Source organism: Aegilops tauschii, chromosome 4 (genome assembly GCF_002575655.3).
Source record: "Aegilops tauschii subsp. strangulata cultivar AL8/78 chromosome 4, Aet v6.0, whole genome shotgun sequence".
In the NCBI taxonomy this organism is placed as follows: domain Eukaryota; kingdom Viridiplantae; phylum Streptophyta; class Magnoliopsida; order Poales; family Poaceae; genus Aegilops; species Aegilops tauschii.
The window spans coordinates 526655468-526672405 of NC_053038.3; the positions used below are offsets into that span (position 1 = coordinate 526655468).

Here is a 16938-nt window from a genome sequence, read left to right on the forward strand (position 1 = left end):
GAATAGGTAGTTTGACCAAATTTAACCAGAATTAAAAAAACTGAAATTTGAGCATATCTTTTTTTTCCTTTTGGAATTTGAGGATTCTAGAAATTTGCAAACAGGCGGATTTTTGTGCTGAACATTTTGATATATTATACGTTTTTTCCGACATCGTATGCAAAAGTTATAGCCGTTTTACTTTTTCATGACACTTTTTTGCAAAACATGTCCAAATTTAAGTTTTTTAATCTTCCTAACTAGTAGATGTAGTAATATAACTACATCTCGAAGGATTTTATTTTTTGAAGCTTTTATCATTTTCTTTTGTTTTTTTCAAAACTGAAATGGCGATACGCGGGGGGGGGGGGGGGGGGGGGGGTAGAGTTTGAGAAATGGGCCCTTTAGTCCCGGTTTGAGACACGAACCGGGACTAAAGGGCATCGCACCCTTTAGACCCGGTTGATGTCTCAAACCGGGACTAAAGGGTGCGATGCCCTTTTGTCCCGGTTCGTGTCTCAAACCGGGACTAAAGGGCCTATTTGAATCGGGACTAATGCCTTTAGCCGCTCGAACCGGGACTAATGCTCACATTAGTCCCGGTTCGTAATGCAACCGGGACTAATGTGTATATTGCGCTGTGACCAAAGCCCTCTTTTCTACTAGTACGTCATGCATGATTTAGCAGTTTGCAATACAACCGAGTGTCACAAGAGCATGATATGTGCTATCATCCCCCACCCCACAAACAGAGCATGCACGAGTGGTAGCCTGATGATGTAGAACTCTATTAACCCGAACCGCTAGGTTGTCAGACGCTGCACGCCATCTAAAATTTCTAATATTTTGTGGGATGTTGGCCTTCGAGATGATATCCCACAACCTCCTTTCTCCATTAATAGCGGTATTCAATTGCCCCAATTTTTCTTTCCTATCCTTATGCTTTATTGCCAGTTGTACACACTCTTCACAAAAAATAACCCATTCTTTTCAAAATGCCATGCTATGAAATCACCATCCCTCAAGGATTAAATACGCAACCTCAAAATCTCTTCCACGACATGTGGGTAGAATAGGCCTCTAATCAAATTTTCGTCCCATTTCCTCGACTCACCCAAGAATAACTCTGAAAACCACTTGTGTCTTGATCTATTCCTCTTCTCAAAAAGTTTGAGGCTAGAATTCCTAGGAAGCCAATTGTCTTTTCAAATATTGATACTCGCTCCATCAACCATCCTCCAAATGACATTAGTTTTAAGCAGGTCCAGTCTATGCATAATACCTTGACAAGTCGCCGATGCCGACTGAGAAAAAACCATGTCTAGAAGATGCTCCTTAGGATAATATCTTGCCTTCATCACCTTAGCACATAATGACTCCGGCTTAACCAGTAACCGCCAAGCTTGCTTAGTCAGAAGCGCTTGGTTAAATAACCTGAGGTCACGGAATCCCATACCACCCTCACCTTTAGGTCTCGTTAATTTATCCCAAGCAAGCCAATGAGTTTTTGTCCTATCTTCCTCATTGCCCCACCAAAAGTTCCTCATAATCTAAGATAATTCCTTACCTAGGGAGGCTGGAAATTTGAAAATACCCGTGACATACACCGGAAGAGCCTGAATAACCAACTTAATAAGATTTTCTTTCGCCCCACATCAAGCATATTTATCGATCCGGTCAGAAAGTCTTTTCGTAACTTTCTATTTGGTAGCCTGAAACCTACCAACTATCATTCTTCCGTGTGGCATAGGAAGACCAAGATATATAACTACTTTGTGGTAATCTTTAAAAGACCAGTATTTTGCCATCTGGCCGGCGACTCTAGCTGGTGTTGGATCCCATTCCCATCCCAGCCGGGGACACTGATGATAGCAATCCCAGCCGTGGCCACCCAGGCCTTGGCCGTGATTTTTGAAAACCAAGGAAAGCAGAGCGTGCTCCAAACTCTGCGTCAACCGATCCATCCATCGGCATGGCTGCTGGAGACGGCGAGCCGGTGCTGCAGTCCAAGAGCGTGTGCGTGGTGGGGGGCGGCATGGCCGGCCTGGCGGCGGCGCGCGAGCTGCGGCGGGAGGGACACGCCGTCACCGTCATGGAGCGGAGCGGCGACGTCGGCGGGCAGTGGCTGTACGACCCCAGGACCGACGCCGAGGACCCGCTCGGCGCCGCGGTGCCGGTGCGCGTGCCCAGCAGCATCTACGCCTGCCTCCGCCTCATCACCCCGCGGGAGGCCATGGGCTTCTCCGACTTCCAGTTCCTGCCCAGGGACGGCCCTGGCCGCGACCCGCGCCGCTTCCCAGCCCACCGCGAGCTGCACTGCTACCTCCGGGACTTCTGCAACGCCTTTGGCCTCATGGACGCCGTCAGGCTCAACACCCGGGTCCTGCGCGTCGCCCTCGCGCCGACGTCGACGACCACGACGCGCCAGTGGGCGGTGAGGTCCGTGCGGCGCCTCGGCTGCACCGAGGATGATGAAGCGCAGGAGGAGGAGGAGGTGTTCGACGCCGTTGTGGTGGCCACCGGTCACTACTCGCAGCCGATGCTCCCGAGGGACATCGAGGGCATGGGGGAGTGGAGGCGCCGGCAGCTGCACAGCCACTCGTACCGGACGCCGGAGCCGTTCCGCGGCGAGACTGTGGTGGTGGTCGGGTGCGGGGACAGCGGCAAGGACATCGCGCTGGACCTCTGCCGCGTCGCCAGGGAGGTGCACCTTGCCAGCAGCTCCGGGGTCGCCACGCCGGCCGTGTCGAGGATGCTGGCCAACCACGGCGACGTGCTGCGCCTGCACCCCCGGATCCGCCGTCTTCACGCCGACGGGCACGTGGAGTTCGTGGACGGCTCCTCCGTCGCGGCCGACACGGTCATATACTGTACAGGGTACACCTACTCGTTCCCGTTCCTGGACACGGGCGGGGCGGTCACCGTGAGCGACAGCGGCTATGTGGTCGGCCCGCTGTTCGAGCACGTGTTCCCGCCGTCCCTGGCCCCGTCGCTGTCCTTCGTGGGCGTGCCGAGGAAGGTCCCGGTCCCGTGGTTCTTCGAGGTGCAGGCGCGGTGGGTGGCGCAGGTGCTGTCCGGCCGCCGCGCGCTGCCGGCGGAGGAGGAGATGCTGCGGTCCGTGGAGGAGCACCTCCGCGCCAGGGAGGCCGCCGGAGTGCCGAGGAAGCTCACCCACAACATCGGTGGCGTGGAACGTGAGAAGGTGTACGAGTTCGGGGAGAAGTACTCGGACTTGGCGCCGCTGGAGGAGTAGAAGGAGCTGGCCGTGGCCAACATGGCGAGCAGGATGGAGGACGTGGAGACCTTCCGCGACCGTGCCGACTACAGCGAGAAGGTCCGGAAGGGCCTGCAGGAATGGCGCGGCCTGGCTGCTCAAGCTCAAGGCGCCAAAACTATGTCCTGAACCGCTGCCGTTGACGTTGAAGGTGATGTGCAGGCCATGGCCATGGGGGCCATGCCTAATTTAGCTCCTGCGCTAGCTGCTCCACTGAATTACGACGTTTCGTGGGCGTGGGCAGATTCATTTTTATTTATTTTTGCAAGGAAGATTCAATTTCATTCCCTTCGAGTTTCAATAAAATTGCCTCATGAGTAAAAAAGATGAGAGGGACTTAACAAAATCAAGGAGAGAGAGAGAGATGCCACATGAAAAACAAAGCAATTGCATCATCCCTTAGAAATAGAGATGCAATCCTTAGGACATTTTTTTCAATCCTACCAAACATACCTATATAAGAAAAACTCTTAAGGATCCATATCCCAAAAGTAAAGACCTGAAAGAAACCGAGGCTTGAGAGAGCTCAAAGACTCTTGGCAGTCCAATTGAAAGCTCTTGCGTCGGATCTAGAGCAGATCTCATGTGAGCCGTTGGATATTTACCCGATCACTCTCAGCCGTCTAATAAACTTTCAATTGCAGCCCTTCGTAAATTCCATGCTCCCACCTAGGTAGTTTGGTCATTTCACATAGAAGGGTATAAAATGTAACAACTCATGTGGTAAAATTCTAGCCGCCTCCTTCTCCCGCCCACGTGCCCCTCCCCTTCCCAGCGGCCACTCTCCTCCCTCCTTCCCCTCGCATCGCCACCACTCCATCTCCTCCCCGCCCATCGCCCTAAGCTGCCCCTCAGCCACTTCACCATCTCTGTCGGCAGATCTAGGCAAGGAAGAGCAACTAAGTTCTCCACGTTCACACCTCTTCCAGTGCCTCCTCGGAAACCGCCACAGTTGCCAAATCCCATGCCTATACCTCCCGCTTTGCCCAGCTAGCCGCCGCCCCGCCGACAACTTTGCCTAGCCGACCGCTCCTCCACAACAAACCCCCTGCCTTATTGTGCTCGTCACAATAGGGTTTTTAACCCTACCACATGACACCATTAGATGGTGGCGAGGAGGAAAAGCACGGCCTGCCACCAGCACAATGCACGAGATGGCGATGGTCTTCCTCCGACATCGTCCCTTAGTTTTGATGAATCCGATAGCTCCAACTCGGCCCACAAGAGGATCTCCGGTATAAAGCATGGCAAATTTGATGAAAATACCACAACAAATTTTATGCATTTTTGCCATGGCAATTTTGTTCATTTTGTTTGTGCTTTTCACATACACGGCAATTTTATTACACAAAAGATGGCAACTGTGGTAAATATACCATGACAAATTTGAATGCATTTTGCCATGTCAATTTTTGATCAATTTTTTGTACTATTTCATATTCATGGAAAAAATTCTTTTATAAAAGCATGACAGGTTTGATAAAAATACGACAACAAATTTGAATATGCATTTCTATAATGTCAATTTTTATCTTTTTTGTTTTTTTCACATACACGGCAATTTTATTACGCAAAAGATGGCAACTTTGGTAAATATACCATGGCAAATTTGAATGCATTTTCCCATGGCAATTTTTGATCAACTTTTTGTATTATTTCACAATCATGGCAAAATTCTTTGATAAAGCATGGCAAAATTTCTTACACAAAGCATGGACAATCATGAGTAAAACACCTTGGCAATTTTCAATATTCATATCCATGGCACTTTGTTTTCATAATTTATTATTTTTTACATACACGACAAATTTATCACAAAGAAGATGGAAATTTTAATTTATATAAGATGGAAAAATTTACATTTCTGGAACATGGCAAATTTTACTATGTAGTATGGTATATTTACTTATGTAGCCATGAAATTTTTTACTCTTTTTTTGCCCTCCAAAAATTTAAACTATTGTTCCTTGGCAAAAATACATTTTATCCATATGGCAAATTTTACTTCTTTTTGCTATGGCTAAAATAGTTTTTTATTCACATGGAAAATTTTACTTCTTTTTGCCATGGCAATTTTTCCATGCCATGTCATTTGTATGGAGCATGGCAACTTAATTGCATGGAGTACACATCCATGTATAAATACATTCATGTCAACTTAATGCTGTATGGCAATTCTAATTTATGGGTCACGGCATTTTATTTAATATATGAATACAGTCATGACAATTTTTTGATTTTCTTGAGTACTCGTAAACAATCTTTGGCATGATGTTTTTGTCATGGCAAATGCTGACAGCATACAGAATTGCTATGTTGCAACATTGATGATTTTTGCATCCCACAACATAGAGATGTACCAGACTATTTTTGTTTGTGTATTATAGATTCTGGAGTTTTGTGTTTAAAAAAAATTAGGGGTACTTTATGAGCTTTTACCATGACAGGCCCATGATGTCCTGTGCATCTTGTTTTTATATCTTATTTTGTCCAATTCGTTTTTCTTTTTCTTGGCTTTGTGGGCTTTTCATTAGCGGCGTGGTTTTCCCTCCTAAAAGAAATAGCGACAAGGTTTCCTCGATGGGTTCGGTATGGGATGTTTTTAGATGTAACGAAATCGTTTGATCACCATAGACTGAACGTTCGACACATATCGGTGGGGAAAGTATCTGGTGCACTGGTGCTTGTGATGCTACCGGTGCACTGGACGCCCTAGCATGTTTGAAATTTTTAGCACATTTGCACAATATCGGTCTATTTTGTCGCATAATTTCAAGTTTTCAACCCAAAAATTGAAAAATTGCTTGACGTAATTTTTTTTTCACAAAATTGACACCGAATAGTACACACACTAAGTTGGGCTTTAAATTTGGTCCATTATCACATTGATGCTAAATGTGTCATATTTGTATCTCGTCCAATGTTTTAAATTTTGATTTGAATTTTTGCGACAAGACCGGTTGTATGAATGTGCTATTTTTTAAAAGATTTTTTGAAACATTTTTAAACATGCTACGGTGTCCGGTGCATCGGTAGCACCATAAACACCCGTGCACCAGATACTTTCCGCATATTCAGCGTCCTTATTATAATGATCTGAGATCCGATGAATCACACCTAAACTGTACATATATTCGGTTTTGCCTCGATACGACGATTATTGCTATCTCTTTCTTTTGAACGGACGGATGCTAGCTAGCTAGAGCCTCAAGTTGTTGAGCCGTGTCTGTGTGTTGGACACGCAGAGCATCTCCTCCGCGGACGGATGCTAGCCAGCTCCTGTACCGCGGCGGGCCGCTCCCGTCGACGACCACCGGGGCGCACACCGTCGCGCCGTTCGCCCTGAAGAAGCACGCCACCGACACCCGGGGCCCCACGCTCTTGGACACCACGCGGTGCACCGGGCTCTTGAACCTGTCGTTGGACACCAGCTGCAGGAAGTCGCCGACGTTCACCACCAGCGACGCCTCCCCCATCGCCGGCACGTCCACCCACGCCGCAGGCTTGCTGCCGTCCTCGAGGTCGTCCACGAGCACCTGGAGGCCGCCGACGCCGTCCTGGAGCAGCACGGTGAGGAAGCTGGGGTCGGAGTGCGGGACGGTGCCCATCGTGAGGTGCGGCTCCGGGCACGCCGGGTAGTAGTGGCCGGCCACGCTCAGCGCCTCCATGCAGCCGGCCTCCTCCTCCAGGTACCCAGGACGCAGCCCCAGGGCCTCCGACAGCAGCTCGAAGAGGGTGCGCCCCAGCCGCCGCATCTGCCCCGTGTACTCCGTCGCGACGCCCCTCAACGCCGACGGGAGGAGGTCCTCGTCCTCGCCCGCCGCCGGCCGGTCCACGTCGTCCATGTAGATGGTGTCGCGCCACTTGCCCACCAGCGTCTGGAAGAGGTCCGCGTTGCAGCTGTACCTCACGCGCCTCGCCGCGTCACGCGTGTAGTACGGCGCCTTGGCCTCTGCCGGCTCCTCGTTGAAGCGCCGCACCGCTGCCAGCATCCCCGACATGGCCGTCTCCTCGTTCACCACCAGCATGGCCGTCCGACCGTCGGCAGGAGAGGTCGACGACCGGGACGGCGACGTCGGTGGCGACAGTGGACGGGGCGAAGGCGTCGGGTGGGTGGTGGAAGATGGCCGGGATGGCCGTGGCGCCGGCGTCGACGAGGCCCTTGACGCCGGCCTTGGTGTCGTCGAAGGCCCTGAGCGCGCTGAGGTAGTCGGAGGCCATTGTCGGTTGATGAAGCCTAGTAGGAGTACACTAGTAGAGTAGGAGCATGGATGTCACCATCGTCTTTGCTTTGGATTCTGAAAACAACCGGACGACTCCTGGCCGGTGCAATAATCGACGATCGTCTGCATATGATATGCTACCATACATACTAGCGCTAGGTGGCGGAGGGTACTCGACAAATCAACCGCTGAGAGTGAAATATCTAATATCCTTGCCGCACACCTTAGTAGTATTGATAATCTTCTTACTTCAAACTTAATGTACAATGTAAATGCCCCACTTCTCATTTTTCCACCTACATTTGAAATACAAATTACAGTAGTCAAACCCTAGTCCCAGTTCAAACCATAGCACCCAATTCAAACACTATCCCCAATTCGGCTACTAGTACAAACCCTAATAACAAATTGAAATTCCCACTTAACACATTATTTATCTTGTATTCTCATCGTTTCTCGAATTTCTACGTCTTTGGATGGTAACAGTGTATGCCCCTTGCTTAAAAGTAAGCTTGGGGGAGGGGGGGGGGGGGGGGGGGGGGGGCTGACCACTTCTCAAACATCGATGAGGTAGTGGCGATGATGATGTGCTTGAATAAGGTCTCTTCAACCTCCCCCTACCAAGACCACATCCGATCTGGCGCCGACGAAGGGACCGTGAGGGTATACTGCCAAATTCGTTGGCTCTCTTCAAATCTTATCAGTTTGTGTGTCAATCAGAGGAAGCAATTGGCTGAATTTTGATACAGCGGGTTCAGTATCTTCTTTCAATTTGTTTTGCGGCACGGTCTTGTTCCCTAACACTTTAGATTGCTCGAGAGGAATTATGATAAAGGTTTTTTTTACGATAAAGCGCAAGAGGAATTACAGGCCTGTGTTGCTTGGGTCGATTCTCCAGCTGATATTCCTCCACCGATTAGTAGATTTTTTTTTGCTAGAAGTGAGTGACTATTGAGGTCTTCGATGCCTTGGATGGTGAAGGTGTTTGCAGATGTCCCTTTTTTCCTTAACACATGTTCAGCGCAATATGCAAGCTCTAGTTGGCGGCGAACAATCAAAGGAATAAGACGGCCAGAACGATCTTTCGTGTAATTTTTATTTTTATTTTCATTTATTTGAATTTTTTCCTTTCGCATTGGCTACTATATTCTTCGATAAATATCAGATATGAGACACGCATGTGTCTGTCTAAAATAAAAAAAATGAGTGGATGTAAGGTATATAAATTTCTAGCGAAAGTTGTAAATATCAGTGCGGGTTTTCAGCGTGCAAGTTTCGGATGAGTGATTGTGCCGGTCGGGCTAGGACGACGTATCACTCGTCTGTATGGCATTTGTTAGTTCACATGGTGAGCAGATATTTAGCAGCATTTTGGTCATCGGCGAGAGAGTACATGTTCTTTTTTGTGGGGAAGCAAGAGAGTACGTGTTGATAGCCTTTTACAAATGAAACCTTCAGAGCTCAGGCTTCTTGTTTTGGACAAGAGGCACAAGCATGATGCCTAGCCATCCGGAGCAACAAATGGTATAGTTAGTGCAGGTCAGAATTGTTGAGAACGTAGCATGCAATTTTAAAAAAATTCCTACGATCACGCAACATCTATGTAGGAGATGCATAGCAACGAGAGAGGGGGAGAGTGTGTCTACGTACCCTCGTAGACCGAAAGCGGAAGCGTTTGTTAACGCGGTTGATGTAGTCGAACTTCTTCTCGTTCCGACCGATCAAGCACCGAACGTACGACACCTCCGAGTTCTGCACACGTTCAGCTTGATGATGTCCCTCAAACTCTTGATCCAACAAAGTGTCGAGGGAGAGTTCCGTCAGCACGACGGCATGGTGACGGTGATGGTGAAGTGATCCGCGCAGGGCTTCGCCTAAGCACTACGTGCATATGACCGGGGGCGTAAACTGTGGAGGGGGCACCGCACACGGCTTGGAACAATTGATGCGTGTTGTAGGCGCCCCCTCCCACGTATATAAAGGAGGGAGGTGGAGGAGGCCGGCCCTAGGCGCGCCCAAGTAGGAGGAATCTGTAGAGTTGAAGGAGAGTTGAAGGAGGAAATTTACATGGTCTTCTCACATGGCCCTAGGCGCGCCGCACACTGGCTGCCTCACATGGTCTTCTCGTTCATCAAATGGACGTTAAGACGGCTTTCCTCAATGGAGAGTTGAAGGAGGAAATTTACATGGATCAGCCAGATGGTTTTGTAGTACCTGGTCAGGAAGGAAAGGTGTGCAAGTTATTAAAGTCTTTATATGGCCTTAAACAAGCTCCTAAGGAGTGGCATGAGAAGTTCGAAAGAACATTAACTGCTGCCGGCTTTGTAGTAAACGATGGTGACAAGTGCGTGTACTATCGCCATGGTGGGGGCGAAGAAGTTATTCTTTGTCTGTATGTCGATGACATACTGATCTTTGGAACCAAACTTGATTTAATTAAGGAGGTTAAGGATTTCTTATCTCGCTGTTTTGAGATGAAGGATCTAGGAGTAGATGATGTTATCTTAAACATCAAGCTGTTGAGAGATGAGAATGGTGGGATCACACTGCTTCAGTCTCACTATGTGAAAAAGATCTTGAGTCGTTTTGGGTATAGCGACTGCACGCCTTCTCCAACTCCATATGACGCTAGTGTGTTGCTTCGAAAGAATCGACGGATTGCTAGAGATCAACTGAGGTATTCTCAGATTATTGGCTCGCTTATGTATTTGGCGAGTGCCACGAGGCCCGACATCTCTTTTGCTGTAAGCAAGCTGAGTCGGTTTGTGTCAAAACCGGGAGATGATCATTGGCATGTGCTTGAGAGAGTTATGCGCTATTTGAAAGGCACTGCGAGCTATGGGATTCACTACATCGGGTATCCAAGGGTACTAGAGGGTTATAGTGACTCAAACTGGATATCTGATGCTGATGAGATTAAGGCCACAAGTGGTTATGTTTTTACACTTGGTGGTGGCGCTGTTTCCTGGAAGTCTTGCAAGCAGACCATCTTAACGAGGTCAACTATGGAAGCAGAACTCACAGCATTAGACACTGCCACTGTTGAAGCATAGTGGCTTCGTGAGCTCTTGATGAACTTACCTATGGTTGAAAAACCAATACCCCCTATCCTGATGAACTGTGATAATCAAACTGTGATCGTCAAGATAAACAGTTCTAAGGACAATATGAAGTCCTCAAGGCATGTGAAGAGGAGACTAAAATCTGTCAGAAAATTGAGGAACTCCGGAGTTATTACGTTGGATTATATCCAAACGTCGAAAAACTTGGCAGATCCCTTCACAAAGGGTCTATCGCGTAATGTGATAGATAATGCATCGATGGAGATGGGTTTGAGACCCACCGAATGAGTTGTCCATAGTGGTAACCCACTCTATGTGATCGGAGATCCCGTGAAGTAGAAGTGGGAGACAAGCTGGTGGTCAGCTGAGAGGAGAGTATCCCTATTTTAATTATCCCACTCCGTGAAGATGCAATACTCTCCTGATTTGCATGGCAGGTTGATATCTATCTTAATGTGTTCCAAGTGGCTTATTTGAGTAAGCAGAGATGTTGTCCTGCAGAGCATCTCCTGAGGAACGCACCTATATGAATTTGACTGTTAACGTCGCAGTCTGTGAGAATTGGGTGCTCTCTAATAAATTCATGAAAGACCCTGGAGTATGACGTATACGCTTCACCCGCGGGGAAGCCTTGCGGCAGCCCAGTATCGGTCAAGAATTTGAGTGAAACTAGTCTCGCAGAAAACTTGTAGTTCAAGGCATAGTCCATTATTCAAGTTGTGATCTAGTGTAGCATAAAACTCAAAGTGGAAGTTCAACTTCATAGTCTCCACTAAGCACCGGTATATAAACAATGTTTTGGAACTAAATGATGAGATGTGCCAATGAGAATTTGTGGGGGATTGTTGGAATTTGCTAGTGGGCTTTTGGCCCAAAGCCCAACTAAAATTCTGAAATTCTCTTGGCCCATTCATGCTCACATGTGAGTGGTGTGAGTGAGACTAAAGTTTAGCCCCACCTCATAAGTTGAGAGAGAGTTGCACCTCTTTATAAGGTGAGCTCTTCTACCACTTATAGGAGCATGAGAAGAGGAGACCTACACGCGCGCTCCTCCTCCTCGCTCGCCTCGCCACGCCACGCCTCGCCTCGCCTCGCCTCGCCTCGCCTCGCCTCGTCACGACACGCCGCGGCACGCCGCGGGTTGCGGGAATGAGCCGAGCCGAGGACAGAGCTATGCACATTGTCTATATTTTTGCTGCTCGGGAAAAATTAATAAGTCATTAATTAATAATTAATGGGCGTGTTAATTACTCAGTCGTTTCCGATCCTTTTGGATCATGGGGCTGTTACTTGGACGTGGGTTTTCTCCACGACCTACCCGGCCCGGCTCGCACTATATAGTCAGGCAGACGTCTACCCTAAAAGCCGCCATCTCGCATGGTTTCGCACCACCGTTCCAGATCATTGCGCCGCCAAGCAAGTCTTCTCCATCCCTCCTTTCGGCGTGCACCGGGAGAAGGGACAGCAGGCCTCCGGAACCCCGCCTCTCGTGATCCTGTACGGGAGAGGGGCGATCAGGTTTTTGGGGAGCGCACTCGCGCGACTGCTGGCAGCGACGACTTCACGAACGACGACTTCTTCCCCGACCTCGGCAACCTCATCCTCGACGACATGGGCGACAACGTCAACGCCAGCAGTGCTGTTCCCGCTGCACCGTATGTGATTTTATCCTTCTTGTTCGAGATCGTGGTAGAATTCATGTTTCTAGTATGTGTCCTAGATGTGATTTGTTCATCTACTATGCTAGTTCGCATGTTTAGTTTAATCTCTGCAATTGCTGTCATGATTTATTTTATGTTTATTTGGATTAAATCTCGTAGTAATTTGCTCATATTTCCAACAAGTTAGTGAGAAGGGTCTCCCAAGGTAGGTTTGAGAAAAGGATGAAACCTCATATCAGAAGGTGCAGATGAGATTAATGGTGAGGTTTTGGTCAGTGTCTGTAAACTCTTTTATGGAAGTTGATGGGGACGCTCGGAACAAGAGTGAAATCATTTAGAATATTTTAATGATATGATCAAGCGTGCGAGCAAGTCTGTTACAATAATGAAGCTTTCAATAGGTGTGCTTCTTTTCTGTCATACTTATAAAAAGCTTCTTTTATGTATTCTTTCTTTTTGCGGGGAAGGGTTTATGAATTCTAATGATATGGTCAACGGATAAATGAATTAAAAACTCACAGACGGATAATGTACTCACCAAAATATTCCAAGATCTCTGTGTACTCAATGTTGGAAAATATCATATTTTAAGGTATAATTTATGAATGAGGAAATACTGTGGGGTCACCACTGGTGTAATTTACACTTCGAACAACTATTGTGTCAGATCACGCTTGGACATGTTATTTTATGATATCATGTATAGGTTTTCCGATCCAACATTATTCCATTAGTTACCTTGATCCATAGTCTTGGTCAAATGTCCTTCCATGATGACTATTTATTTTTCACGATTTGAAGCCTGTATAGGTCAACCGAGTAGTAAGCAAGTAACACATGACCATTAAACACTTGTTTATTTCATGTGCAGGTGATAATGACTTCCTTAAAATCCGTGGCCAGAAGCTTATAGAGTCATTTGTGGATCCATTCATTATACGTCATCCAAAGGGCCACACGGTCCCAAGGCTTCTTGGTAAGCTCATATTTCCATTTACCAACCTCCTATGAATTTTGCCGGTTTAGCCAATACATATCAATCCACTTGTACTGAATTTGATGTTAAAAGTTCAGAGAGAATTAGAAAGTAAAGTGTAACCATGATATATTTGTGATTGGATACAACTGATCGCAAACTTCAGTAACCGCCAGTCTGATTCAGGGTTCAATATTTGTACATGCTAAAAATATTCTATATGGAAGAACTTAAAATACTCTCGTTAACTTTAAGCGAGGTATCAGTTTCGTGGTACACCCTTTCCGGTCAACATGAACTCCCTAAACTTCCTAAACAAATCATGCTTTTTTTTATGCAGACGAGGGAAGTTTGGAAATCATGTCTCGTTTCCTCGACAAGATGGAAAAGGAAACACATAAACTTTCATCCCCTTAGGCAGAATTGCTCCCTGAGGCTGACAAAAAAGAAACGTGTATCTCATAGTATGCGAAGGATTATTACCTGAATACATATTAAAGTAGAGATGATACCCCATGAGTTGCAGTCGGACTTGGTTGCATATATTTTAATGAGATTGGGTTGTATGAGACATTTGTATTTGAATTTAAAATATTGCAATTTAAACTAAATATTTAAAATATTATATTTCATTATTGTATAGTTGTAGAATATTTATTACATATAAATAGCATGCATGATGCATGTAGGTGTGTCTTTTCCCATGCATGATGGCATGAGCTTATACTTTTCTTCTTAAAAGGCAACCAACACTAAGATGAACATCAGTTGGCCCACCGGAGGCAACCCAAACACAATATTTACGAAGTCATCGTAGGCACCTCGTCATCGACGAACATCGCCGGAAATCCTGAAATAAATCCAGGAATAAATGCGAGCACCAGAATTTGATCCCTAGTGGGCTGGGGATACCACATTCCCTCTAACCATCCAACCACAAGTTGGTTCGCAACCCAAACACAATATTTAATAGTACATACACCCTTTGGTCCTCCATGTAAGTTTACCCCCTCATCCCACATCCACACCCCACCGATTTTCTCCCCAAACCGACACCCCTTCACATTTTCGGTTTAATACTGATTTTTTTATACGATTTCCTTCCACCGCTAGCTTACAAAATGTAGACCTACCTAGCATATCCCCTGCCATACACAACAAATTAGTTATTATCAAATCTTACCAAAGACATCCGAATAACTTGTTACCCTTGGATTGAAGTTTTTTTTTAACATAGTACAGACGCAGACACTCATACATATGCACATAATTTCACCCTATGAACGCAAGCACGTACTCCCTAACCCTATGAGCATATCCGAGAAACTAAGCCGACACATCATCTTAAGATTAACGAAGCCACCACAGACGGCTCCGTAGTCAACAGGAACGTCTTATTCCACTAAACGAGCATCGCCAGAAGCCTGAAATAATTCCAGAAAAATGCGAGTACCAGTGCCAATCCTAGGGCTTGAACCCTGGTGGGCTGGTTCCACCACAAAGTGTTGAAAAACATAGTAGAAAAAAAACGGCCTACAGATCACTATGAAGATACATACAACTCACTGATTGGTCAGCGTGCTGTAAGAGCGGGAAGGCGTACACGCTGCTGGCCACGGCGACGGGGCTAGGAGGCTGCCTCTATCCGTGTGGCTACCGCTCCAGGCTGCGGGAGCAGTACAGGCTCCAGGAGAAGTCCTGCGGCGGCGACTGCTGTAGGGCTCGCAGAACCGCGGCGTCAACACGACCCTCGGTATGCCAATTGGTTCATGGCGTGCGCGGCGACGGCCTTGTATTGATGTTAATCATGGACTTTGCTGTTGGTGAGATAAGATTCAATCAAGAATGAACAGCAGGCACACACGTGAACATTTTGTGCGTATGTGTGTGTTTCCCTTCTCCATAGGGCTGCTTTTGTGTGCATACATCTTCTCATATCAATGAGTACCGCCAAATAGAATTCTAATTAAATAACTACAGGGTTTATTTTGTTCCGGAACTGCCCAATAATCCTAGACCTACGAAGGGGTTACGAAAGGGCTAGGTAACTTTTCTTAACTAATTCTCTGACCTCCCTGATTTTCAGTGGAGTGGGCCCCTCCTCCCTAAGGCTAGTTGAGGAGTAACTTAGACTAGACTAGTAACCCAAGGAGCATTCCCGTCCACGCGTTTCCGTTACTATGCTAGAAATCCACGGCACCACAGCATTCTCAATTTCACCACCCCGCACACCGCACACCGCACACCGCTACTCTCCTCTCCCCTTTGACTTCCTCTGCTTCCTACATAGAACACTACAAACTCGCGTCGCCCGAGCTTCCGTCTGTGACCAATGTCAAGGTGCACCCCAACACCACAGCTGCTTCTCTGGCAGTACGAGCGGCGTAGGAGAAGGGAGAGGCGGTGTCGCTGACCGTGTCTCGGCGGTCGCTGCTGTTCAACGGCAAGGGATTCACGGTGTTCGACAGCAACGGCAACCTTGTCTTCCGCGTCGAGACGTACGCCCGGGGCTCGCCACGCGAGGTCGTCCTCATGGACGCCGACGACCTCGCCCTCCTCACCGTCCGCCGCAAGGTATATATCCATCGTTCTTGATTTGCTCTGTTTCCCGGCCGGGTGTACGAGTTCTTGGTCTGATCCGGTTCCGGCCGGTGTTCCTTCTTGATTTCTTGGTCTCAAATTTCATATTGGTCTCGTAGTGATGGTGCAGAAGCTGAGTTTGGCGGAGGAGTGGCTCGTCTACGACGGTGACGGCGATGAGCCGGCGCCGAGGCGATTCACGGTGCGTCGGAACATGAGTCTACTCCCGACCAAGTCCCTCGCTCGCCTGTCGCCTCCGCCATCGTTGGATGGCACTGGGCATGCGCCTGGCTGCCGGTACGATGTGCAGGGCTCCTACGCCACTCGCAGCCTCGACGAGTTCGCCTGCACTTCCTGGGCCTCCGTCTGCAATCGGCCCGGCGTGCCGGAAGGAGGCCGCCGTCGGCCCGGCGTGTTCCGGCTGACTTCGAGCCGGCGCTCGCCATGGCCGTGGTTTACTGAAACAGAAAACAGAAAAAGAGAGGGTAGCTCGAAGCAATTTGTTGTTGCTTCATAGCTCAATGTAATCATTTTTTGCTTCACGGTTCTTGATGGCCTCATCACCGATGAGCTAAAGGAGATGACCAGGTGAAGCATTTCTACTTAGTGGTGCCATGTTGCGATGTTTTGGATTCAGGATGTAGGGGCTGGAGATCACATCTAGAGGTGTTTTACATAGTCTAGTTTCTCGTATCTTTTTGTTGGCCAAAATAAATAGCACATAGGTGTGGGTGTATATGAACTCGTAAATTTGATCATTTTTTGTTTCCTTCAATGGAAATTGTGATTTGATCGTACATGTTTGAATTGAAGGTATAGTTTTTATTTTCTAGCCAATCTTGTTGTGAGAACGGCTTTGGAAATTGAACAAACGAATGGTTTAGATTTGAAATCCACCCATTCGGCTATGTATTGTGTTTCACACTCTATCTCCAATGTCTTTGAATAAGAAATTATAGCACCATCGGTTTTCTTGATATAATTTAACCTTCGGCTTTAGACTTCTGAAATCAAAACAGGTATATATAACATATATGTCTCATTTGGGACCAAATATAAGCCAAATATGAAAAAAGCAAAGCGATCCATTTAGATATGGACTTATAATAAAAGGACGTGGAAAGCTTTGGATGTAATAATTTGTCTCTATGGCCTCTCTAAATGGTATAGTATGTTGGACGAT

General features: G+C 47.3%; 2 protein-coding genes and 1 pseudogene across 2 annotated transcripts; 2 read left to right on the forward strand and 1 right to left on the reverse strand.

Moving 5' to 3' along the window:
- The first annotated feature begins 1884 nt into the window (after positions 1-1884).
- Positions 1885-3578, forward strand: LOC109783089 (flavin-containing monooxygenase FMO GS-OX-like 8). The gene has a single exon (XM_073497426.1). It carries the CDS (start codon positions 1952-1954, stop codon positions 3230-3232), a length of 1281 nt encoding a protein of 426 aa, XP_073353527.1. The 5' UTR covers positions 1885-1951; the 3' UTR covers positions 3233-3578.
- Positions 3579-6326: 2748 nt separating this feature from the next.
- On the reverse strand, positions 6327-7475 carry LOC109783078 (DIBOA-glucoside dioxygenase BX6-like; annotated as a pseudogene).
- Positions 7476-12149: 4674 nt separating this feature from the next.
- Positions 12150-16562, forward strand: LOC120963601 (uncharacterized). The gene is made up of 5 exons (XM_040388293.1): positions 12150-12174; positions 13071-13175; positions 14753-14928; positions 15564-15749; positions 15886-16562. Exons 1-5 carry the CDS (start codon positions 12150-12152, stop codon positions 16270-16272), a joined length of 879 nt encoding a protein of 292 aa, XP_040244227.1. The 3' UTR covers positions 16273-16562.
- Positions 16563-16938: the final 376 nt, after the last annotated feature.

Coding starts and splice junctions, on each gene's coding strand:
- LOC109783089 (XM_073497426.1), top strand. CDS start 1,952: ATGGCTGCTGGAGACGGCGAGCCGGTGCTGCAGTCCAAGAGCGTGTGC.
- LOC120963601 (XM_040388293.1), top strand. CDS start 12,150: ATGGGCGACAACGTCAACGCCAGCA. Junction 13,176..14,752: donor CACGGTCCCAAGGCTTCTTG/GTAAGCTCATAT, acceptor CTGATTGGTCAG/CGTGCTGTAAGAGCGGGAAG. Junction 14,929..15,563: donor CGGCGTCAACACGACCCTCG/GTATGCCAATTG, acceptor CGAGCGGCGTAG/GAGAAGGGAGAGGCGGTGTC.